This window comes from Mytilus californianus, unplaced genomic scaffold (genome assembly GCF_021869535.1).
Source record: "Mytilus californianus isolate M0D057914Y unplaced genomic scaffold, xbMytCali1.0.p SCAF_6, whole genome shotgun sequence".
In the NCBI taxonomy this organism is placed as follows: Eukaryota; Metazoa; Mollusca; class Bivalvia; order Mytilida; family Mytilidae; genus Mytilus; species Mytilus californianus.
Genome location: NW_026262712.1, coordinates 109,928,739 through 109,954,386, shown reverse-complemented (window position 1 = coordinate 109,954,386; position 25,648 = coordinate 109,928,739). Strand labels below are relative to the sequence as shown.

The following is a 25,648-nucleotide window of genomic DNA, read 5'->3' as shown; positions in this document are numbered from 1 at the left end:
ATATACTGTATATCTAGGTTGATGGAAATATCATAAGATTCTATATTTTTGTCCAGTTTCCAATGTCAAAATAATTTAAATGAGAAGATATTTACCTCAAAGCTTTATTTTCCGGCGATGCTGAAATGTTTAATGTTATAAAACTAACACCTCGTTCATATAAGATGCAAATAGTCATGAATAAAGTCTCAATAGTCTCAAAAAATAAAGTCTCAATAGTCTCAATAATGACGACTTCAGTATGTATACTAAAGAAATTTATCCTGTTGAACTTACTTTAAATAAAGCTAATACTAACAATGACCACTGTCCTTTCCTCGATCTTGGTATATATATATATATCATTAACGGGAAGCTTAATACAAAAATTTATGATAGAAGAGATGATTTTTAATTTCCTATCGTTAATAATCCATTTTTAGATGGTGACGTTCCCTTATCACCATCTTATGGTGTTTATATATCTCAACTTGTACGATTCGCTCGTGTATGTAACAACGTATTAGATTTTAGCGAGAGAAATTTATGTATTGCTGAAAAATTATTACACCAGGGTTTTCGATATCATAAACTAGTCAAACCATTTACTAAATTTTATCATCGGTATAAGGACAGCATTCGTAAATATAACTCAACATGCAGACATCTTATACGTTCGGGCATTTCACATCCAATCTTTTATGGTAATATTCTTTACAAAGCACAAAAATGTCAGTATTCACCTCAAAAGCTAACAAAACCTTTAAACAGACTTATTAAGAAGGGATATAGTTACGATACTGTTGTCAGGTCATTAAAGATTGCATTTGTTGGCTTTAATATTGATTCACTTATAGGGTCTTTGCATCGGAATTAAACATATTTATTCTAAAACCAGTTGTTGGCATGACACGGGTTATGTTCTTCTCATATATTTTATGATGGTATAATACTAAACCCCTAACAGGAGGGATTGTGCCTGATATTCATATAATGAAGACATAATCTTTCAATCAGTTTAATTGAGGTCTGGAGCTGGCATGTCAGTATCTGCTAGTAGTCTGTTGTTATTTATGTATTGTTAAAAAAAAAGAAAATTCCAAATACGGCTAAGGCAATCTATACCTGGTGGTGGACACACTTTAGTGTTTCCAGTAATTCAACATTTTATGAACAGTAAAAGAAAGGTAAATAAAGGTAATGTAGTATCACTTATAATAGATTTTAACATGCATGTTGTATGCTATTTACATATAAAAATGCACAGAAGACATAAAATAAAAACAATATGTTGCATGATATGGATATATAATTACATTATACATGTATTTTTCAAACCGTACTTTTGATTGGCTGAAAGCAATCGCCAGTCATTCCTATATCAAATTGTATTTCTGATTTAAATTCAACATTCATGACAGCACGTGCTTCTCATGACAACTTCCCAACAATGCGTAGGAGAACCAACGAAAATTTGCTAAAACTCGTATCTAATGGTCAGGGCTTTCTTTCCAAACCAATACCAAAAAGAGGCATTCAATTCTTACATACAAATATACGAAAGATAGAATATAAAAAAACGTTAGAAGCGTTGGTCGAATGTTTTTGCTTTCAAACATTTAAGAAATCGGATACAAAACTTAAACATTTTTTCAAAAGTGGAGGCAACGAATCACGCTCCTCTCTTGTCATATTTGTCGCAGCACGTATACATGGCTTAAGTTGCTTGAAACAACAATCTTTGTACATAAACTGTAATTTACAGTTGTGATGAAAAATATCGGTTAACGCAAAACTTTGTATTGTGTTAGCAATTAAACTTGCTTGCAATAAATGCATCAGCGAATTTATGTATTCCTTTGAGGATTTACATTGTAGAGTAAACTCATTTAGTAATCGCAGCGCCTTCCACTTTTCAATATTGTTCCCGAGATAATGATGGCATAGAAAACGTAAATAATACATACGTATCTGCGGATTGACAATAATGATGTCCCTATCAGGACCTGGAAAGGTAACATCTTCATGATAAAACATTAAATGTGGCTTTGCCTTTGGGGTCAGATAAAATAAATCAGAACATGAATGTGTATATCGCTGCACAAAAGTTTTTCCAATTTTTTGTAATATTTTACTTCTTTTGGAAGGCTTTAAATCGGGGGTTAATATTTGATGATCGTTCGAACTTTTTATTTGACATAGTTGAATTATCTGTAAAGCTTTCTCTAGCTGTTTGCATTGAAAAAAGAATTCGGCTAGTAGGAGCCAACCAGTATAAGAATCAGAAAACGAACCGAGAATGCTATACCAAAGGCATTTCTTGTAGTCTGAAAAAAACATTTTATTATATTTTTGATTTTGTAATGTTGTTTTATTATCCCGACATATCATAAATGAATAATGCTTAAGCAAAGATCCGCAAAGTTTTGAAAACCAAATGAAGCATATCTGCTTTAAAAGCTTACATTTTCTGTGAGACATTATACAATAAATCGGCTGATATATAGTTTTACTACCCCCAAATCCTATCCCGTGCATATAATGTAAAATCGGATAAATGGTTGAATCCACATTTGAATATTTTGAGCTAAATAATTCAGAAGATAAAGGGGCTTCACTCTGGTCAAAAAATGATGAAAATATTTGTATTTGTCTAAAGGATTGTTTTCCATTGGTGACGAACGTTTGCAAGATTGAAAGTAATAATGTTTTCTTCTGTACATCAATTTTTCCTTCTATCAAATTGTTATGTGGTATAAAGTAGTTAGGAAGGACATTGTTCTGTACAAAATACACTAGTCTTTTTATGCATGCTTGAAAGCATTCAAACAATTTGTTAGGTTGCCATTGATAAATCTGAGATTCTTCGATCATCCAGAATAATACCGTTTTCATAAAGTATGAACACATGGTTCCTTTTATTTTTCGGTGGAATACTTCTTTTAATGTATATTTTAGTAACGCATAACACAGAATTTGTGTATGATTAAATGAATGAACAAGCATTTTTTCTGCAATTGAGAAAGACATTCTCCATTCGTAAGGATTCTCCTTCTTGTTATTAGACTTACTCCCAATAGGTGCCAGTAAGACGTTATCTCGGACTATATCTTCAATTAATTCTGTTGGGGGCCATTGATAAGTACGAGGTCTTGTTATCCACTCTGTCGCATTTCTCGGCCAGGAATGACATTCATAAGTAGATAAGAAATCATACGATCCACAAATGGAAGAGGAGCAAGGACCATGTATCTCTGTATAAATCATGGATTCATCTTTATCAATATACATGCTTTGTATCAACCGTTTGTAGTGTCCATTTGATAACATCATATTGTCAGAGTACATATGATGAGTTTGCATCCCACTTCTGTTATTCTGATGTAGCTTGATATGAACATAGCCCGGTGGTGTATTTTCGAAATCAAAATAAAGTGCATATGGCAAGTCACTTGGTACTTGAGATTTTTCATTGTATACCGTGTCCATCTGGTTGATATACATAATATCCAAGTCGCTTCCTGGTAAGTCTAAGCCTTCTGCTTTGCTTCCACTAGTCACTACTCGCCACTCAGGACTGTACTGTAAAGCATGATCTAGCACTTTAAAGAATATCCTTCGTGCTCGGACGTCTTTTTCGGAGCCAACAATTTTGCAAATAAAATTAAATAGTTCAAGCGAAAAATTCGACTCTAGCGTCTCAGATGACAACTCCATTTCTACAAAAGAATCATTGCATGATAACTGAATAATAACAGAAACAACATCAGTTTTACTTTAGAACTTTTTATTGGCATGAAATAAAGAAAAAGTCGTAAGACCTCTTATTTGTTTACTCAGAATTGATAATAATACAGAGTGATAGAAGCAATAACATATGTTATAATAATAAAAAGGTGCGTTATCACCACAGAATATCACAGAACACCACAGAACTTTTTTTAAAATACCATAACACTAAACAAATAAACAACTTTTCGTGTGTATATTTGCTATTTATATAACATTATAGTCATTCGAACTACTAAGGTTTCTCGACCACCAGGAACAAATGGCCTTAACCAGACTAAGCTTAGTGTTGTAGAATGAATTAAGATAGTAATGCTCTTTACTTTAATTTGATCATTGAATTGGCATTACAACTTTTTTTATTCTAGCAGATGATGAGTCTTATGTGGACGAAACCCACAAGTAACATACAAAATTATAAGCATGGTATCTTTAATGAGTTTATATTATTTTTGTTTTTGTTTCTTTTATCTATTCTTTCAAGGTATATATATTTTGTTAATTTTCTGAATATAAATTTGGTTTATTGTTGAAATATTAGATACAGATTGGCCTATTAATTATATTTGCTAGATAATTATTGGTTTGTATGTTTTTTTTGTTGTTCTTTTTTACTTATTGATTTTCAAGATTTGGTTTCCATAACAGGTACATTTTTCTTACGTTTTGATGCTTTTGGGAGGAATCAAACCATCGTAAATAACTATTATTTAATAAAAATATCAAAGTGTACAAATAATTTGATGTTCCAATATCTTCTCTGTAAGTGTTATCTGGGAAGTGATACAGTAGTATGACTACTTAGTCCACTTGGCCACCGAGGCCCCGGGTAAAATGAAATGCTACGTTTAAAATACATACAAAATATATAATGAAACTGTAACTTACTTCAATTCCTGTATGAATACAACTTTCATATCCTGTTATGTCGACTTTGGTAAATAATATTTGTTTTGTATTTATATATCTACGTATCTTCCGTGTTTTTCATAACATTTTCAAATCTCATTTTTCATTGTTGACCTATCTTGATAGAATATCTATCATGTGATGTTAACTTTTATTGTTATTATTTGAAAATACCATTTTTTACAAAATGAGTAAAGGAAGCAAACATGACTGTCGTTGAATAATTAACTTAATATGTGCCTTTTGTTCACATCAACTGTGTTGAATAATGTCTTATTCAGTTAATAAGGAAATTTAAGACAAATTGGTTTTTATTTTATGTGGGCATTTAATACCGGAATTCTTCCGCAATATTGGCAGCCCTACATTAAATTCAATTCCTTAATAATAATAATTTAGTTCCCCGTATCCGCCTCTGTGCTCTCGTTATAGCGAGTGCGACTCTAGTGTAGTAAGTCATTGGACAGTTACCTTTTGAACTAGTACGTTAAACTTTAAATCCAGCTTGTTTTTCTAATACAAAACCGGTTGAGACATTAACATGTTATTGTTCTCATAGGCATGTCACATATACCGAAATTGTTTGTTTTATTAATGAAGATAGTTGGGAGAGTAATGAAAACAACAGCAATTTATTCCATGCCGCACTTGTTATATTACTTGCAATAATCGGTTTTATTGTTAAAAGTAATTACATTGACGTCATTTCAATTTTTATTTTATTTTCCTCTTACCAGTCGAAATAGTTTCCTGTCACGCGGTAATATATTCCTTTTCATATTTCCTCTAATTATTTTAAGATGCATCAATATACCAAAAACTAAAAGCAAAGAAGAAATTTGCTTCCGTCTTTGAACTTTGTATAACAGTTGTCATTGTATTGGACTTTTTATTTACGGAAGTAAACGATGAATAAAGTTATATTCGTCTATTGTCAGGTTGGCTTAATGTTGTCCTGTCGAACAGGAACAATGATAGATTATAATATAATTAGAGGCTCTAAAGAGCCTGTGTCGCTCTATGTGCATATCAAACAAAGAACACTCTCCAACATTGTAGACGAGAATAGACTTCATGACAAAAATATCTATTTTGTTGATCTTGTATTACTGATCTTTTAGTCTGTTTAGTTTCTCTCTATCTTCTTTAGTTTTTGCTCAAAACACAAAAGAGGGTAAAAAAAAAATTTCATTCAAGGGCAATCACTCATATGAAGAGTGACAGTCTACTAATACTAACTACATCGGCCAAATTTGATTTTGTAATAGATCTTGCCTTGCTGATCATTTTTGTGATTTAAAGTGTTTATTTATCTATTATAATTTAAATCATATAAGGCATAACGGAAAGAAATGTTTCTCTCTAAATATCATAGTTTTCATGATAATAAGCAAAAATGAAAAAAATGGTAAAATTTGTCATTTATGGGCAATAACTCCTATAAGAATTTGTCAAACAGTTTTGACGTATATGGACAATTGGTAGAACAGTTCTGAACCTTTTTGCTCCATTCAGATTTTAAAATGACTATAAAGGGCAATAACTCCTTAAGGGGTCAAGTGACAATTTTGGTCATTTTGACTTATTTGTAGATCTTACTTTGCTGTACATTATTGCTGTTTACAGTTTATCTCTATCTATAATAATATTCAAGATAATAACCAAAACCTGCAAAATTTTCTTAAAATTACCAATTCATGGGCAGCAACCCATCAATGGTTTGTATAATTTGTCTGAAAATTTCAGGGCAGATATATCGTGACCTGATAAACAATTTTACATCCTGTCAAACTTGCTCTTAATGCTTTGGTTTCAGAGATATAAGCCAAAACTACATTTTACCCCTATGCTCTATTTTTAGCCAATGCGGCCATCTTTGTTGGCGGGCCGGGTCATCGGACACATTTTTAAAACTATATACCCCAATGATGATTGTGGCCAAGTTTTGGTCTAGTAGTTTTAGAAGAGAAGGTTTTTGTAAAAGTTAACGACGACGGACGACGACGGACGACGGACGACAGACGACGGATGCCAGACGCCAAGTGACGAGAAAAGCTCACTTGGCCTTTTAGGCCAGGTGAGCAAAAAAGGTATCAAATTATGGGTTTAAAAATAAAGCGACAGTAGTTTATCGGTGATCAAATGCTCCGACAAATCAAGGAAACAAACAAAAATTTAGAAAATCGCATGAACTCAAAAAGGAGTGAGACAGTCCACGTGAAAAAAATAATCTATTTGCCTGAAGAATAAAATGAGAATGGAAAAGGGGTATATTTCAAAGAGACAACAACCCGACCAATGAGCAGAAAACAGCAGAAGGCCACCAATGGGTCTTCAACACAGCGAGAAAATCCCGCACCCGGAGGCGGGCTTCAGCTGGCCCCTAGATATAAATGTGTACTTCTTCAGTGAAAATGGACGTCATAATAAACTCCAAAACATATAAATACACTAAACTTAAAAAAACATACAGGACTAACAAAGGCCAGCTTCAGACTTCAATTAAACTGATTGAAAGATTATGGCTTCATCATATGAAAATCAAGCACAATCCCTCCCATTAGGGGTTTAGTATCATACCATCATAAAAATATATGAGAACATAACCCGTATCATGCCAACGACACATTTTAGAACAAATGTGTTTATTTCCGATGCAAAGACCCTATGAGTGAATCAATATTAATACCAAAATATGCCAGCTTCAATGACCAGACAATTGCGTGCGTTTAGATAAAAAGCGTCTAGTTTCACCTACGTACTGAATACCGCATCCCGGTTTATTCTATGTAAGTAAATAGATAATGCTGTTAGTTTTTTCAATTGATACCAATAATATGATATCAGTCTATCAATAATTTCCACGGATAAATCTGTATACGAAATAATGCGAAATAGTTCATTGCAACAACTGTATGGTTTTATAACAGCACAGGGCGAAATCATTCGTTTCATGATAGACAGTTCAAACGGAAAAAATCTTTGTTAGTTGCTTAGATAAAGCTGTTATTGGGATTCGTGGTCACGTCTATCAAAATTGACGAGGACTCAATTAGATTGTGTCATGTCGTGGTTTTAAACACACTGAACCATTTATCGATATCAACTTTCATCCAGTATTCAGCGCTTCATATCATACCATAATAATTATAACTATTTTTTTTAAATTCCAAGTTATTTTGTATATTAAAAGGTTACCAACTTCCTGTTGATTATTTTAAATGCAGTCAAAGGGGCAATAGAAAATAATCAGAAACAAGGACTGATAACAAGTTTTACAAAAGATAAGAAAAACGGAAAGATAAATAACAGTTCATAAAATAGTACACACCAAACAAATGATTGATCAACATAAACAACGTCAATAGCGGGTATATAACTCATTTTTCCCTAAAATTTTTATCATTTATCAGTAAAAAGTTTAGGTTTTGGCAATTAAACCAGAAAAAGACAAAATAGTACAGCTATATATATTGCCATACAAAGGCAGTGATAAGGTATCAATTAGATGACAGAAAAAATAGAGGCAATTCACTTGAAGATTTCATTCATAATCTATAACTTCTGAAAGTGATAGTAAAACTGGAAATTTTTAGATAATGACACTTTTCCTGTTTAATCAAAACTAATTGATTTTTTTAGAACAAGAGAAAAGAAAAAAAAACTTATCTATACTTCATTGCAAATCAGATGTAATCATCTCATATCTTCGTGCATCGTGGCGACACTCAGATATGAGAAGAATACATCATACATGTTTCGGAAGTGTGAATGTTTTGTTCCGCTAATGCTGAATGGGCCGGGCTGTGGCTACAATTAAGACGATAGTGTGGGCTCACACTTTATTAATATCCTCCACATTTCTTTAACACAGGGATATTTGGTCAAGACGGATCGATGTCAGCTGATGTAAGTATTTTTCCTTAAGTTTTAGGCTTTCTCTTGAATTGAAACACTTTATTATTATCCAAAACATTCTCATGTTGCCGTTCTGTTAAAAAATTGGTAAATTTTAGAAAATATATTTGAATATTTTTCAGCGTTTCTCGGATTGCATATTGAAACATTTTAGCAGTATAGATTGTTAAACTTTGCTTTATACTCCCATGTGTCTATTTCTATTCACCAAGTTAAGAAGGATTTGTCGTCTGATCAGGCCTTGTTTTATAATATAAATTATTTCATCTCATTTCACGTACATTCTTTGCATTTATATATACATTGTAGATCCATTTCAATTTAATTGTTTGTATCTCTGGAAATATAAATATAAATATAAAAAAATATATATATAGGTTTGAACGTTGTTTTCTATTAAGACTTGTTTATATTTTTCGTTTGGGCTTGTACTATATTTGCCTTCGGGTTTATATGATCCGTTCATCCTATTTCGACTCTTCAAAATTCAAGAGTCTATCCTAAATTGAGGTAAATTATATGGCCTTCAAAATACCGTTTCGATTCCTAACATCACTGAAGAGACATGAATTGTCAAAATCTAGATATGCTGTACTTTTGTTTGCGGTATACCATCTTTTCCGCAAGTTTATTGTTTTCTGTTTGGTATTTAATTAATAGTTAAGATCCATTTTGTTACATCTGGTTATCCGTTTATTTAGCAATCGCCAATGGCAATAAGCAGAGTTTAAGAACATCCGTTGTTCGACCTGATAGTCAAATGCGTTTTGTTAAAATATACTTTTTCACTTTTTTGGTCTTTTGCAAAATGTTGTTTGTGCTGTATTTAGACCCCTCTACCAAGAAATTTGTTTTGCATGCACACGTATAAAAATTGCGGTTTTTATCCAACGCAATCATAGGATTGAACGTTGTTTTCAATTTAGACTTGATTATATATATATATATAAATATATATATAAAATATCTGCATAATAGCCAACGATAAATCTTACGAGGCGATGGATCATATAAATATAGATCTTACTTGAATGAGACCGTTTTCCATATAGAACTACAAAGGCCTGATAACAGTGATCTTTTGGAAGATCATGTCCAATCTAGAACACGAGCTAAATATTTTCTCGATACGAGAAAAATGCTGAGAAAATATTCAATGGGATGTTTGATAGAACACGTAATTTCGCAAATAAGAACAAAGTTACGGGTTCGACAAATCAAAATAATAAACTAACAGTGTTCGTAAAATCTTCACAAAACCTGAAAAAGCCAAATTTTAAAATGTGAACATGATATCAATAATTCAAATTGATAGTCTTTAGAGTGCACATTCAAATATGAGTTTTGAAAATGATTATATTAAAAACCAGTTCAAATGTCTCTGGAAAAGGCAAAATACAGGATAAAGCATGAAAAACAGTTCATCTTCGGGAAATTTGGGCTGCCCAGAACGGCGTCTACTCTGATGGCTCCAATAAACAAGTTTTTATTAACGTCCCTGTAGACAAACAGCAAAAGACCCTTACATCATTAATATATTTGTTAAGGTTGTTTTTTAAACCCCAGCAAAACAAGCATACCATATCGAGGCAACGTTCACGAGACTTTTAATTATAAGATGAACATCAAGTTTGGGTTTGGATCTAGTAAAATAGGTTGACTAGGGTCTCAAAATGTAGTCTGAATATCGGTCACAAACGAAACCTATTTTTTAACAGTGATATAGATGTCCTTATGTGCAACAGGAGTATGCGACTCTCCTTACTCTGGAAATTATTTACGTCCCTTCCAAAGAACAGTGCGTTCGATGCATGCCTCACCACAGCTGATGTCCCTTAAAGGTGGGAGTGTCACATCCCTTTGCTGGAGAAGGTAAAGTTCGATGACCCAACTACATTTTCCTTCGAAAGTTAATTGTGGTAAATTATAGTAATCTAAATAGATATACAGTACTTGAAGGCCACGTAAAAAGTACACATGTCCGAAGCTAATTAAACGTGTTTGTTTGATAAATCGAATGTTTGCCGAAGCCTTTTAGTAGCCCTAGAAAGGATGGTTAGTAAGGGGAAACTGAGAAGGTTCCAGAAAGAGACACGTTCAACTCAAGTTAACGTAGAATAATTAAAAATACAAATGGCCATATTTATATGCCGTATTTTTTTAAGAGATGTTTTTGAAACTTACAATTATAAGCGTGCTTAAATGGACTTGGTCGGTGTTTTAAACTGGTCGGAGTTGTCTTTCCAACTGGTCCTAGGTGTCTTTCCAACTGGTACGACTTGTTTTTTAACTGGTACGAGTTGTCTTTTACTATGGTCCGAGTTGTATTTAAATTGGCCCGAGGTGTCTTGATCCGAGTTGTCTTTGGTCCGAGATTATGCCAGGCAATCAAGAGAACGCAAAACCGAAGACGTAAATACGATATCCAAATTGGTTATGACTGTAAGATCATTGATACAAATGACACATGAAAAACACTTAGAAACGTACTGATGCAGGTCCATCTTCAAATATCCAAATATTGTTAGGCACCCTTTTTAAGCGTTTTTACTAGTTTTTCCCTTCATTAAGGACACATATATGTTGTCAAACAAAAAATGCTTCTGTTGAATGTCAACCAAAACAAATGAATCTTGCTACACTGCACAGGATAATATAATAACGCAGGTGTCATTACAAACAACGTAATAATATTTAGTTCTATTTTATCAGCAATCAATACTGAGCTTTAGAGTTACTATGAAACTACCTTCTCTAGAAACCCTTTCCTCTTGCAATAGTAAAAAGCGTTTGACTTTTAGAATGGAAGGATTTGACTATATCGTTTAACTTAATGTTCTGATATGCAGATAAAATCATTAACTAAATAATGCAAAATTAAAAAGAAGGCTATGTTGATGGCATCTATCCATTTCAACTTGGTATAAGGATACGACTTAAAGATTTAATTTTGTTCATCATATCTTGAATAAAATCTAAAGACTGAAAATTTTGGGCGGCAGAGAACTAAAATTTATGACGAATGAGTTCATTTCAATGTCATTGTTCTTCCAGGTATTATGATAATCTTGCGTTTCCTATCATAATTCTCTTAGAAAGGTAGTTGCAGCTTAGTTTGAAGCTATTGAAAAAGGGTTCTAAATTGTAAAAATGAATTCATAACTTCGAAAGTTATACAGACACCCTTTTAATTTGATTTATCTATTGTGATATCTTTGTCACATATAACTACGGAAACGTTCCATTGGTGCGACCTAAATCCCGTTCTCTTTTCCACGATTGAAACATTATCACATGCATCTTATCTCCAAATGTGTATCTGTCATGACCGCTAGAGAAACAGGAACTGCCTACCCTTCCTGAACACTTTATTTCCTACCTTGTTTTTGGTTGGGTTTAACATGCTCAGTCTTTAATTTTCTTATTGTTATTTACCTTTCTTATTGTTGTTTACGTTTGATGATTTTTAATTGATCCCTTAATATTTCCTTCCTCAATTTACTAATCCGTCCTTTGGTCTTTTTAAAATCATTTCAGATGAAAATGGCCGTTTCAAACCTAATTCTGTTTACAACGATAATTTCATAAACAATTGACACTGCCACACTTATGTGTATCCTACGTTTATCAAGGGATCAGTATCGCTACTCTGGACTGTGAATCCCCGACGGTATCATCTACCAAATATTATTTGCACATTTCATTTTATTATGGTTTTTTTCTTTCATTATTTTGTTTGTTTTGGGATTTTACGAAGAGCTAGGAAGTAATTGTGTTCCAAAATGTGCCGCATAAAAGAGTTACCCTTTATTGCCTTTGTTTTATGACTTCACAAAACGTATGTGTATCTATTTCAATTTAAAAAGTATCAAATCTTCCAACCCAACAATAAGAATCTATGTGCACACGCTTTTGCACAGACATGACAAAGTGGGTTTAAAAATTACAAGTGAAAGCATGTATGGTGTATGTAGCCAAGTGACATGCATCTCAGTTTATACATTACGGAATATAACAAATATAAAACAATTCAAACGAGAAAACAAAATGCCTGACGACAGATATGTTCCAAATGCCGTAACCACAATCCCTTCTTTTCCTGCAATGTGACCAAACAAATAAGACTTATCACCGGATTTGTACTTACATTAAAAACACGACAGACGCCACATCTGTAATATGATCTGCTCCTCCGGTTTTTTGTTGGGTTTGTATTGCTAAGGTTTGTATGTTGTGTTTTTTAGACTGTTTGTCTGTCTTTAAGTCATTTTTCGCCATGGCATCATTAGTTTGTTTGTCAAGTTATGAGATTGAATACTTCTTTGGGATGTTCGCATCTCTTTCATAATTTATTCAAAATATATTTCTATATGAAATAATCATTTTATCCATTTTTATAGCGGTTTTGGTTTTTTGAAAATTATATGAAAAAAATGTATCTTGAAATCATGCATTTATCAGTTACATGGATTTTGTTCTATATTGTCTACAATCTATTCCCGGCACACTACCTTCTCCAATCGTTAAATATTAGTATGACTGAAATAATAAATATATCGTTCGTTAATTTCAACCTCATAAAACTTATGTACGTAAAAATTGAAGAAAATCCTATAAGGTACAATTTAGTTCTATAACTCCTATTTTTTGACATTTTTACCTATGATGTCTGTTTGTTTTGTTCACACATTGTTATCAATATAATGGAATTTTATGCGACTATCATACAAGTGAGAGGTTAAGGTAGCTGAAAAACCAGGTTTGATCCATCATTTCCTACATAAGAAAATGCCTGTACCAAGTCAGGAATATGACAGTTGTAATCCATTCGTTTGATGTGTTTGAGCTTTTGATTTTGCCATTTGATTAGGGACTTTCCGTTTTGAATTTTCCTCGGAGTTCGATATTTTTGTTATTTTACTTTAAAATGCGCTTTTTTTTTCGCTTCCTATCATTTTCAATGTTTGCATATTTTGTCATCTGGTGAGGACAATTCAAGTAACCCGGGTTGTGTACATGAAAATCAAAATCGTTTTATCCGCACTGAAATGTACCATTATTAGGTCTTTCCACTTTTCTGTGGAAAGACCTATTGTATTTGTTCTGATTATTATTATTAGGTCTTTCCACTTTTCTGTGGAAAGACCTATTGTATTTGTTCTGATTATTATTATTATTATTTTTTTTTTTTTTCTTCCGCCAAATATTTCTCATATTGTATCGTATAGTTTATGCGCTTTTAAATTTCACCCTGCTAAGCTGAACAATTATCTTTGTAAGAGTTATCTCCCTATTCATTGTTTATCAAGTGTGTATATCTCCTTCGTTACAAAAAAAGATATCGACAAAATTCTTTTTCTAAATTGTTCGTTACATCCTCAGGAATTTTTGGCTAATTTGGATCGAAGCGATTCGATGAAATTTTATAGGAGTTATCTACCTTTATCAAATAAATTTGTCGTTATGTTTTTGTTACTCATAAACTGTAAGCCGTATAAACCTATAGTCTTTTTATTTAAGGTCCTTGGATCCTAACTTCGAAAATGAGGTCAAGGTCAAAGGTCAAGGTCATGTTCTGAATTTTGTCTTTTGCTTGTTTTTGCATTTTCTCCGATATTTTTAATGTTATATATTAAAGAACAAGTGCAAAATGTTTGTTATATTGTGATGAAGATATGATATATTTGGTCTGAGACAATCCAGCGACATCTTATTGGAGTTATTACTCCTGAAATGTTTTATTTTAAGGTAAATTGATTATTACTTCATATTGGTACATGATAAAGCCATAAGATCTTTTGCAAAATGTTGGGTGACATATGACCTTGAAAAATGTCAACCGGAAGTGACCTTGAGTGAACCGGAAGTAGTCATTTTTGCATTTATTTCATGTAGAAGTACATAGAAACCATATATTTTTTGAATGTCATACATTAATCTATCATTTGAGACCGGAAGTGATAATTTATAAACCGGAAGTAGCATATTATCACCCTTATTACAGGCATAAGTATATATAAACCATATATTTTTGGAATCAGTGTAAATAAAGCTAACATATGAGACCGAAAGTGACATTTTCTAAACCGGAAGTAGCTAATTATCTCCCTTTTTGCAGGCAAAAGTATATATAAACCATATATTTTTGGAATCAGTGTAAATACATCTATCATATGAGACCGAAAGTGACATTTTCTAAACCGGAAGTAGCCAATTATCTCCCTTTTTACAGGTAAAAGTATATATAAACCATATATTTTTGGAATCAGTGTAAATAAAGCTATCATATGAGACCGGAAGTGACATTTTCTAAACTGGATGTTGACAATTATTTCCCTTATTTCAGGCAAAAGTCTATAGAAACCATATGTTTATTGAATCAGTATGAAGAAATCTATGATTGGACGCCAATAGTAGCTTTGAGTAAACCAGAATTAGCTTCTCATCAATCATTTAGAAAATTGATGTGGAAAGACCTTCAATTGTTCTTTGAACAATTGTTTTTTAATTATTTTTTTTTTTTTTTTTTCTTCCGATAAATTTTGTTCTTGCGATAAATGTTTGTTTCGCAATATGTCGCTTAGATATTTCTCATATTGTATCGTATAGTTTATGCGCTTTTAAATTTCACCCTGCTAAGCCGAACCATTTTCTTTGCAAGAGTTATCTCCCTATTCACTGTTTATCATCTGTGTGCATCTCCTTCATAACAAAAAAAGATATCGACAAAATTCTTTTTCTAAATTGTTCGTTACATCCTCAGGAATTTTTGGCTAATTTGGTTTGAAGCGATTCGATGAAATTTTATAGGAGTTATCTACCTTTATCAAATAAATTTGTCGTTATGTTTTTGTTACTCATAAACTGTAAGCCGTATAAACCTATAGTCTTTTTATTTAAGGTCCTTGGATCCTAACTTCGAAAATGAGGTCAAGGTCAAAGGTCAAGGTCATGTTCTGAATTTTGTCTTTTGCTTGTTTTTGCATTTTCTCCGATATTTTTAATGTTATATATTAAAGAACAAGTGCAAAATGTTTGTTATATTGTGATGAAGATATGATACATTTGGTCTGAGACAATCCAGCGACATCTCATTGGAGTTATTGCCCCTGAAATGTTTTATTTTAAGGTAAATTGATTATTACTTCATATTGGTACATGATAAAGCCATATGATCTTTTGCAAAATGTTGGGTGACATATGACCTTGAAAAATGTCAACCTGAAGTGACCTTGAGTGAACCGTAAGTAGTCATTTTTGCATTTATTTCATGTAGAAGTACATAGAAACCATATATTTTTTGAATGGTCATACATTAATCTATCATTTGAGACCGGAAGTGATATTTTATAAACCGGAAGTAGCATATTATCTCCCTTATTACAGGCATAAGTATATATAAACCATATATTTTTGGAATCAGTGTAAATAAATCTATCATATGAGACCGGAAGTGACATTTTCTAAACCGGAAGTAGCCAATTATCTCCCTTTTTACAGGCAAAAGTATATATAAACCATATATTTTTGGAATCAGTGTAAATAAATCTATCATATGAGACGGGAAGTGACATTTTCTAAACCGGAAGTGGCCAATTATCTCCCTTTTTACAGGCAAAAGTATATATAAACCATATATTTTTGGAATCAGTGTAAATAAAGCTATCATATGAGACCGGAAGTGACATTTTCTAAACCGGATGTTGACAATTATCTCCCTTATTTCAGGCAAAAGTCTATAGAAACCATATGTTAATTGAATCAGTATGAAGAAACCTATGATTGGACGCCAATAGTAGCTTTGAGTAAACCAGAATTAGCTTCTCATCAATTATTTAGAAAATTGATGTGGAAAGACCTTCAATTGTTCTTTGAACAATTGGTTTTTAATTATCATTGTTGTTGTTTCAACATGAAAAATTATAAAGGCGTTAATTCAGATAACATGAATGCAGATACTGGGTGCAGTGAATAACACGGAATTGATAACAGTAGGTATTGCATGAATTTGAAAAAAGGACATCGTGTACATCAGCGAGGTAAATTTGTCTTGCTTTGTTTGTATAAAAAAAAATGTAAAAATGGTAAATTCAAGAAGGACAGAATAAACCTTGCCTAAAGAAAAGATAAAAAATTAGACAATACTCAAACATTCAACAGATAACTAAAGGATGAAACATACAAAAACCAACTGATGCAACTCCAGATGCCCAAGAAGGGTCGACATGTCTTATTTTATAAGTGGAATCAGTCGTATTGCTAATGTGGAGAATCAATTCAGTAGCAGTTGAGGAAAAATAAAGGGCAAACACGACAACAGATTTACAAATAATGAAGTAGCAGTTACTAAAAATCTTATCCACCAAGGTCATGGATAGCCATTAAATATTATTCGACCGGGTGAGTGTACGCTTATTTGAGTTTAACACGTAATAAATAAGGTCCGTCCGAAGAACATTTTTTTACTTCATCAAGTACGCTCAAACCCAGTTTTTCTCTGTCATCTACGCAACAATATGTGTTCACAAAATATCGTCCATATGCCGTTCTGATATTTTTCGATTTATTTAGACTCTGACACTTAGTATTATCAATGTTTAAACTCATTAATGGTGATACAATCATGTCAACGCATCAATCCCATCGAACTTAAAATGATTCACAAGATATACAGATATTCAGCTTTATAGCTTGACTTACATCTAGAAATTGACACGAGGGTAGACTTCGAACAAAACTTTACGACTAAAGAGATGGTATACGAAATTTGTGATGTCTAAGGGTTAGATAAGAATCAATTACTAATCCGCCATTGAGTGCAGTCGAATCCGTTGATATAACTTATTAATGAATTTTGGGGAGAAGTAGCTTCTGGTCATTTAGGAATAGATCAAATCAGGAATATGACAGTTCTTTTCCATCGGTTTGATGTTTTTGAGCTTTTGATTTTGCCATTTGATGAGAGACTTTTCGTTTTGTATTTACCTTGGAGTTCGGTATTTTTGTTATTTTACTTTTTAGCTTTTTTGTTTCAATCTTTTTATTACTATTGATAAAAGGGTACAACCAAATGCGAAATTCAAAGATTGACAAAACCATGACCCAAAAAAAAAAGAAACATATAAATTAACTCTTAATAGATAACAAGATTAAAAAGTTCTACGTCATACGCGCGTGTCGTCTACAAAACACTAATCAGTGACGCTCGAATCAAAAAAGTTAAAAAGACCAAATTAAGTATGTAGTGAAAGAGCATTGAGGACCAACAATTCCGAAAGGTTTTGCCAATTACAGCCATTCCTTGGGGAAGAAAATCCTTAGTATTTCGAAAAGTTCAAAGTTTTATAAACAGTTAATCTATAATTTTGAACAATGATAATTCATGTCAACACAGAAGTACTGACTAAAGGTCAGCAAAACACAACATGGCAAATTAAAGATTATGCACTCCATCAAAAACTTTAATTGAACTAAATTGCTTTGAAGGAATAAAACCACTAATTCATAGCCCCATTGCTTTCTATGTTTTTGCAATTTCAAGCATTACTGGCTACTCTGTAACGTCTTAAGTTTGAATAAAGTGGCAGTCACTTGATGTCAAAATTTTACCTTATTCGGACTTGTGCTGAAATATTCAACATACCTTTAATTGCATATCAGAGCGCAGTTGTTCACAGAAGTTTTGTAGTGCAAAAACAGACACTGTTGATCAGAACAACAGGGCAAATGTGACCTCCTATTAAAATATTTTTTATTATTCAAAATAAACCTTCAACAAAGGTTCTTAAGCTTTCACTTCCATTTGATACCAAATTTACCGCTATGCGTAGGAACTTTTTTGTTTAAAATGTGTACTAATTTTCTGTTTGTTTTTTCAAACTGGGCCCGAATTAGTGATTGTATATCTTGAAAGAATATGCACATCTTATCAGCCTTATTTTTAGTGGAAGAGCATTGAGGACCATTAACAACAACGTTATGCTAGCCATAAAAAACAGGTTCAACCCACCATGTTTTCTTAAAATATCCTGTACCAAGTCAGGAATATGGCAGTTGTTATCTCATAGTCCGTTTTTATGTATGTTGTCGTTTGTTTTTGTAGCAGTTCAGTGTTTCTGTTGCTCCGTTTTTCCTCTTATAGATGATATGTTTCCTCAGTTTTGGTTTGTGACCCGGAATTGTTTCAGTTAAAACGATTTATTACTATTGAACAGCGGTATAATACTCTTGCCTTTATTTACAATAAGAAATTCATTTTATCATAAGCATTATCGTTATATATTATTTTTTTCTTATGTCTATTTTCAATCTTTATATGTAACATGCTCTTTATGAGCCGATAATTGTTTTAATAAAGTATTTGTAAGTATTCGTATTCGTTAATGTAATGTATATGTTCATAACAACACCAAAAAAACAGACCTTAAGCATTATTTGGGGTTTTTTAATATAAATATAGCTTTGTGATTTATAGGCTCTTTTAGTTTTCTGTTTGTGTCATTGACTTCACGGCTTTAGTCCATTCGTTTAGAGTTTGAAACATCTTCTTTTTATCTTTTTGGAACAATCCATGACATAATTCCGGTACGTACATTAGTATTTTAGAATAGTGCTTCTACAATTATCTTTTGTGCTATCGAATTTCGTTGATTAGTGTTGTTGAAAAAGTTGAGGTCACCGTTGTAACGTGATCAGTAGATTATGTTTAAGTTGGAAACTTGTACAGGTTCACTAAGGAGGTTAAGAATTTCTAGTTTTCGATATTTAGAGTTTGGAATAAGTATAAGTGATAATTCGAGATAACTCATCTTGGAAGAAGGGGCTATGTTAGTTTCTAATAAAAACAATTTCTTGATATACTCGACTTACGAATGATATATTTTATAGCCTAGCTGGACAGGAGGTCTAGAGTGTTTGACACAGTGCTAGCGATGTGGCCTGGATCTTACAGAAGCAGGGGTTCGAATCTTCCCGTGGAAAAACAAAAATTAAATCAACGAGGTAGATAGCTACAACAAAAGAGAAATCAGTTTATTATCTATGTAAAATATATGCCCGAATTAAAATGGTCAAAAGAGCAAATCAAATACGAAATTGTAGAGCTTTAAAAACCGAAAGGTTATAAAATTTAAGCCAAATACTGCCGCGGAAATCTATATTTGGGCGTAGTAAACCTTTGTGTTTAGAATAATTCCACATTTTATATACAGTAAATTTGAAGAAAATAAACATATCAATATTGTTTCAGCTTCTAACGTTACATTCTGTTTTCGTATCATATCTTTCGCACACTTTTATATATCCATTGCATTTAACATGACCGTGATGTTCTATCACAGAAAACATGACCTTTCAGTTTTGATTGAACTTATGTGATTCACATGTTTTATGTTATTATGCTAGTACATTACTATTGTTTTTATGTCCTGTCTTCTGTGCATTTTTTTTTATATGCAAATATAATACAACATGCATGTTAAAATATAAACGTGATAATGCATTAAACTTTATTGACCTCTCTTGACCTCTTTGGGGTACAAATTATAAGTATGGTATCGCTGATGAGTTTTTACAACCGTTCGGTTGATATCACTGTTGGTGGGTGTCCCCGAGGATATCACAAACCCTGTAACCAGCACTTCTTCTGTGGCGTTGTTTTTTTTTTCTTCATTTAAATATTTAAGAAATCAGATACAAAACTTAAACCTTTTTTCAGAATAGGCGGCATAGAATCACGCTCGTACTGATGTGGTAACTCTTCAATCAAGGGTTGAAGTTCCTCTCTTGCCATATTTTTCGTAGCACGTATATTTGGCTTAAGCTGTTTTAAATAACCATCTATGTACATAAACACAGTTTTGCATTGGTGACGAAAAATGTCTGTTAACACAAAACCTGGTATTGTGTTAGCAACTAAACTTGCTTTCAATAAATGAATCAACGAATCTCAGTATTCCATACAGGCTGTACGTTGTAGAGAAAAGTCATTCAGTAGTCGTAGAGCCTTCCACTTTTCAATATTGTTCCCGAGATAATGATGGCATAGAAAAAGTAAATAATACATTCGTATCTGCGGATTGACAATAATGATGTCCTTGGCAGGACTTAGACAAAGAACATCTTCATGATAAAACATTAAATGTGGTTTTGTCTTTGGAATGAGATAAAATAAATCAGAACATGAATGTTTATATCGCTGCAGAAAATGTTTTCCAATTTTTTGTAACATTCTACTTCGTGGGGAAGGCTTTAACTCGGTATTTATTATTTGATGATCGGTCGAACTTTTTATTTGACATAGTTGAATAATTTGTAAAGCTTTCTCACGCTGTTTGCATTGAAAAAAGAATTCGGCTAGTAAGAGCCAACCGGTATAGGAATCAGAAAATGAGCCTAGTACGCTATACCAAAGGCATTTCTTGTAGTCTAAAAAAAACATTTTATTATATTTTGGATTTTGCAAAGTTATTTCATTATTCTTACATATCATAAATGAATAATGCTTAAACAAAGATCCGCAAAGTTTTGAAAACCAAATGAAGCATATGTGCTTTAAGAGCTTACATTTTCTATGAGCCATTAAACAATAAATTGGCTGAAATATAGTATTACTACCCCCAAATCCAATCCCGTGCATATAATGTAAAAGTGGATAAATGATTGAGTCCACATTATAATATTTTGAAGTAGATAATTCAGAAGATAAAGGGGCTTCTCTATGCTCAAAAAATGATGAAAAATTTTGTATCTGTCTTAAGGAATGTTTTCCATTGGTGAAGAACGTTTGCAAGAGTGAAAGTAATAACGTTTTCTTCTGTACATCAATGTTTCCTTCTATCAAATTTTTATGTGGTATAAAGTAGTTGGGAAGGACATTGTTCTGTACAAAAAACATTAGTCTTTTTATGCATGCTTGAAAGCATTCAAATAACCTATTGGGTTGCCATTCAGAAATCTGAGATTCTTCGATCATCCAGAATAATACCGTCTTCATAAAGTATGAACACATGGTTCCCTTTATTTTTCGATGGATTACTTCTTTTAATGTATATTTTAGTAACGCATAACACAGAATTTGTGTATGATTAAATGAATGAACAAGCATTTTTTCTGCAATTGAGAAAGACATTCTCCATTCGTAAGGATCCTCCTTCTTGTTATTAGACTTATTCCCAATAGGTGCCAGTAAGACGTTATCTCGGACTATATCTTCAATTAATTCTGTTGGAGGCCATTGATAACTGCGAGGTCTTGTTATCCACTCTGTCGCATTTCTCGGCCAGGAATTACATTTATAAGTAGATAAGAAATCATACGATCCACAAATAGAAGAGGTGCAAGGACCATGTATCTCTGAAAAAGACATCGAATCATCGAAACTATCTTTATCATTATACATGTTTTGTATCAATCGTTTGTAGTGTCCATTTGATAAAAATATGTTGTTGTCAGAGTTTATGTACATATGTTTAGTTTGCATCCCACTTCTGTTATTGAGATGAAGCTTGATATTTACATACCCCGGTGGTGTATTTTCGAAATCAAAATAAAGTGCATATGGCAAGTCACTCGGTATTTCAGATTTTGTATTGTATACTGTGTCCATCTGGTTGATATACATAATATCCAAGTCGCTTCCTGGTAAGTCTAAGCCTTCTGCTTTACTTCCACTAGTCACTACTCGCCATTGAGGACTGTACTGTAAAGCATGATCTAGCACTTTAAAGAATATCCTTCGTGATCGGACGTCTTTTTCGGAGCCAACAACTTTGCAAAGAAAATCAAATAGCTCAAGCGAAAAATTTGACTCTAGCGTCTCATATGAAAATTCCATTTCTACAAAAGAGTTATAGCATGATATCTGAATCAGTGTAGAAACAATATCAGTTTTTCTTTAGAACGGCCACTGTTAATGGGCATGAAATTAAGAAAAAGTGTTAAAACCTGTTATTTGTTTTTCTCAGATTTTAATATAATACAGAGTGATAGAAGCAATGACACATGTTATAATAATAAACAGGTGTTGTATCTAACACAATACATAATAAATCACATAATACCACAGAACATAGAATACCCCCCCCCCCCCCCCCCCCCCCCCCCCCCCGCCAAAAAAAATAACCATCTTTTTTTCGAGTGTTAGTTTGGTATATATATATAACTTTTAAATCATTTGGAATACTAAGACTTCTTTACCACCATATTACGCACTATAAATCTTGCGACTACAATTGATCGTAACTTATACTGAAATGTTCAGGACTCTAGAGAATTTTTTCTCGTAAGTTTTTTTGTGAAATCGATAGCTGGTATCTTTGGTGAGTTTATACTTCATGTGTATATTTATTGTTGTGGTGTTTTTTTCATCTGTTCTTTACATTCTAATAAATGTTGTTGAGCATATACAAATATAAGTCCGGTCTTGTGTGGTAAAGCGGTGATAATTTTACTTACTTACTTCAATGTTGCAATATGTGGAAATAATTGATGGCATATCCTCCTAAGCGGGTTAACTGATATTAATAAACTTTACAAAGTTATGTGTGCATAAATCCCAGTCATACATGTTAAAATAGTACTAATCAAATATTGGGGAGGGGCGGCGGCGTTGTATTCTTTTGTGAGTTCACTCACAGTTCAAGTTGAATTGAATGTCAAAGAAGGGATAATAATTGTCGAAATGCACATCTTATTGGATGTAAGTCGCCGGAGGAAACAACGACCGCGAGAGCTGCAGCAAGGCTGAGGCAGTCCAAACAACGGTTAAGACAGCGGTCCGCACTCGACCCCTCCCGAGAGAGAGGCCTTAGAATGCACATTTTATATAGTAAAATTGGTGCAATTAAATGTTGCTATAAAACACGTTCTTTTAAATGGTAGGCATATGCTAAAACTATATGATTGTAGTTAAACAATATTTATATTTATCAATTACAAAAATGATTTTAAATGTAAGCTTTTGGTATCGATTCGGCTTAAATTAACAATTTTTACATAATTCTTAAAACAAAATTTGTTGTTCGTTTGTTATTAAATGCACCGACATTTAATAGTTACTGATCATTTAAAATCTGTATCGCTAGACGAATGATTTGTCGTATATATTATATAATTTTTCAGACACTCGTTTCAGTGTATAATTTTTTTTTATCCTTTTTATTTACTTAACTTCTAATTCTTATTTTTATTAACGATACATTCCTAGTTAAAGGGACGGGTAAAATGAAATGATATGCATAAAACAAAGACAAAAATATATACAACAAAACTGTCACTTACTTTAATTCAGTATGCATGTAACTTTTCATTTCTTGACTGCGGTAAAAATAAAGATTTTTCATTTATATACCCAAGTGTCTTCCTTGTTTTTCATAAAATTCCCAAATCTCATTTTTCATTGTTGGCCTATTTTAATAGAATATCTGTCATGTGATGTTTACTTATTATTGTTAGTATTTAGTAAGATCATTATTTACAAAAAGAGTAAAGGAAGCTAACATGACTAAGAGTGGTCTCATAATTAACATAATATGTTCCTTTTATTTGCATCGATTGTGTTGAATTAATTATTATTCAAAAGTAGAATAACAAAAATACCAACATCCGAGGAAAAATCTAAACGGAAAGTCCCTAAGCAAATGGCAAAATCAAAAGCTCAAACACATCCCACGAATGGACAACAACTGTCATATTCCTGACTTGGTACAGGCATTTTCTTATGTAGAAAATGGTGGATTAAACCCGGTGTTATAGCTAGCTAAACCTCTCACTTGTATGAAAGTTGCAATTCACAGGGAAATTTTCCACAGATTAGTTCTTAGTTTATGTGAGCATTCAAAGCCGGAATTCTTCCGCAATATCGACAGCCTCACAATGAATTAAATATCTTAATATTAATCATTTTATCCACGTAATCATCTCAGGGATCTCATGGAATTGCCTTGTTTTACACTAGTCATTTTTGGACCCTTTATAGCTTAAGCTTGCTGTTCGGTGTGAGCCAAGGCTCCGTTTTGAAGGCCATACTTTGACATATAATTCTTAACTTTTTATGCATTGTGACTTGGATGGAGAGTTGTCTCATTGCCACTCATACCACATCTTCTTATTTATAATGTACATATGCTACATTTACGAAAATTTTTGTTTTATTTATCTATGTTATGCTTTGTTTTGTTTCCATCTTTTGGTCGTTTTTCGGTTTTTTTTTGCGAAGGCATTGACAGTTTGATTTCGACATATGAGTTTGATTACCCTTTGGTATCTTTCGCATTTAACTGTTGTGTTACAACATGACTATATAGATAAATAAACAAAATTACGACTTGGACAGTAATGTAAACATGATATCAGAATTTCTTTCAAAGCCACACTGGTAATACATCTTTGCAATGATCGCTTCTTTTATTCAAATCATTGCAATTGTCATTTTAAATCGTAATTTCTCTTTGTCTTTCCAATTGTAACAGTTCCTTGTCACACGGTAATATTTTCCTTTTCATATATTTCCTTAAATTGTTTTAAGATGCATTTAAATACAAAACATTAAAATTACAGAAACGTTTCTCCCGTCTTTAAACTTTTTTTTAACAGTTGCTATTTACGGGATTTTTTATTTACGGAAGTAAACGGCTTTACTGGTCCATTGACATAGTATAAAGATTGTATTGGCTGAGTGTTTTCTTGTTAAAAAAGCCATAATATATCATAATTTTCAAAAGGTATGGGTTTAAACTTAAAGCAACAGTATTCCGATGTTCAAATCTCTTAATAAGTCAAATAACAAAAATACCGAACTCCCAGGAAATCCCTTATTAAATGGCAAAATCAAAAGCTCAAACAAATCCAATGAATTGAAAACAACTGTTATTTTCCTGGGGCCAGTTTCACAAAGCTGTCTTAGGACTAAGATATGTCTTAGGATGGTCTTACGACATATCTTAGTCCTAAGTGGGTTTCACAAAGTGGTCCTAATTTAGGACATCTCTTAAAGTTGGTCATAAAGTTAGGACTACACGAGAGGTGTCTTATGATGGTCTTAGGATAGTCATAA

At 32.5% G+C, this 25,648-nt stretch overlaps 1 protein-coding gene across 4 annotated transcripts; it reads right to left on the bottom strand.

The window, feature by feature from the left end:
- Positions 1-1,177: 1,177 nt before the first annotated feature.
- LOC127704635 (uncharacterized) lies at positions 1,178-23,912 on the bottom strand. 4 transcript variants are annotated; one of them, XM_052208765.1, is made up of 2 exons: positions 23,875-23,903; positions 1,178-3,698 (listed from the first exon to the last, which is right to left on the bottom strand). In XM_052208765.1, exon 2 carries the CDS (start codon positions 3,694-3,696, stop codon positions 1,591-1,593), a length of 2,106 nt encoding a protein of 701 aa, XP_052064725.1. In that variant the 5' UTR covers positions 3,697-3,698; positions 23,875-23,903; the 3' UTR covers positions 1,178-1,590. The 4 variants fall into 4 exon arrangements, with proteins under 4 accessions (XP_052064725.1, XP_052064724.1, XP_052064726.1 ...); XM_052208764.1 differs by lacking the exon at positions 23,875-23,903 and adding an exon at positions 4,657-5,032; XM_052208766.1 differs by lacking the exon at positions 1,178-3,698 and adding an exon at positions 19,485-22,431 and having other exon boundaries at positions 23,875-23,912.
- Between the last annotated feature and the right edge of the window lie 1,736 nt (positions 23,913-25,648).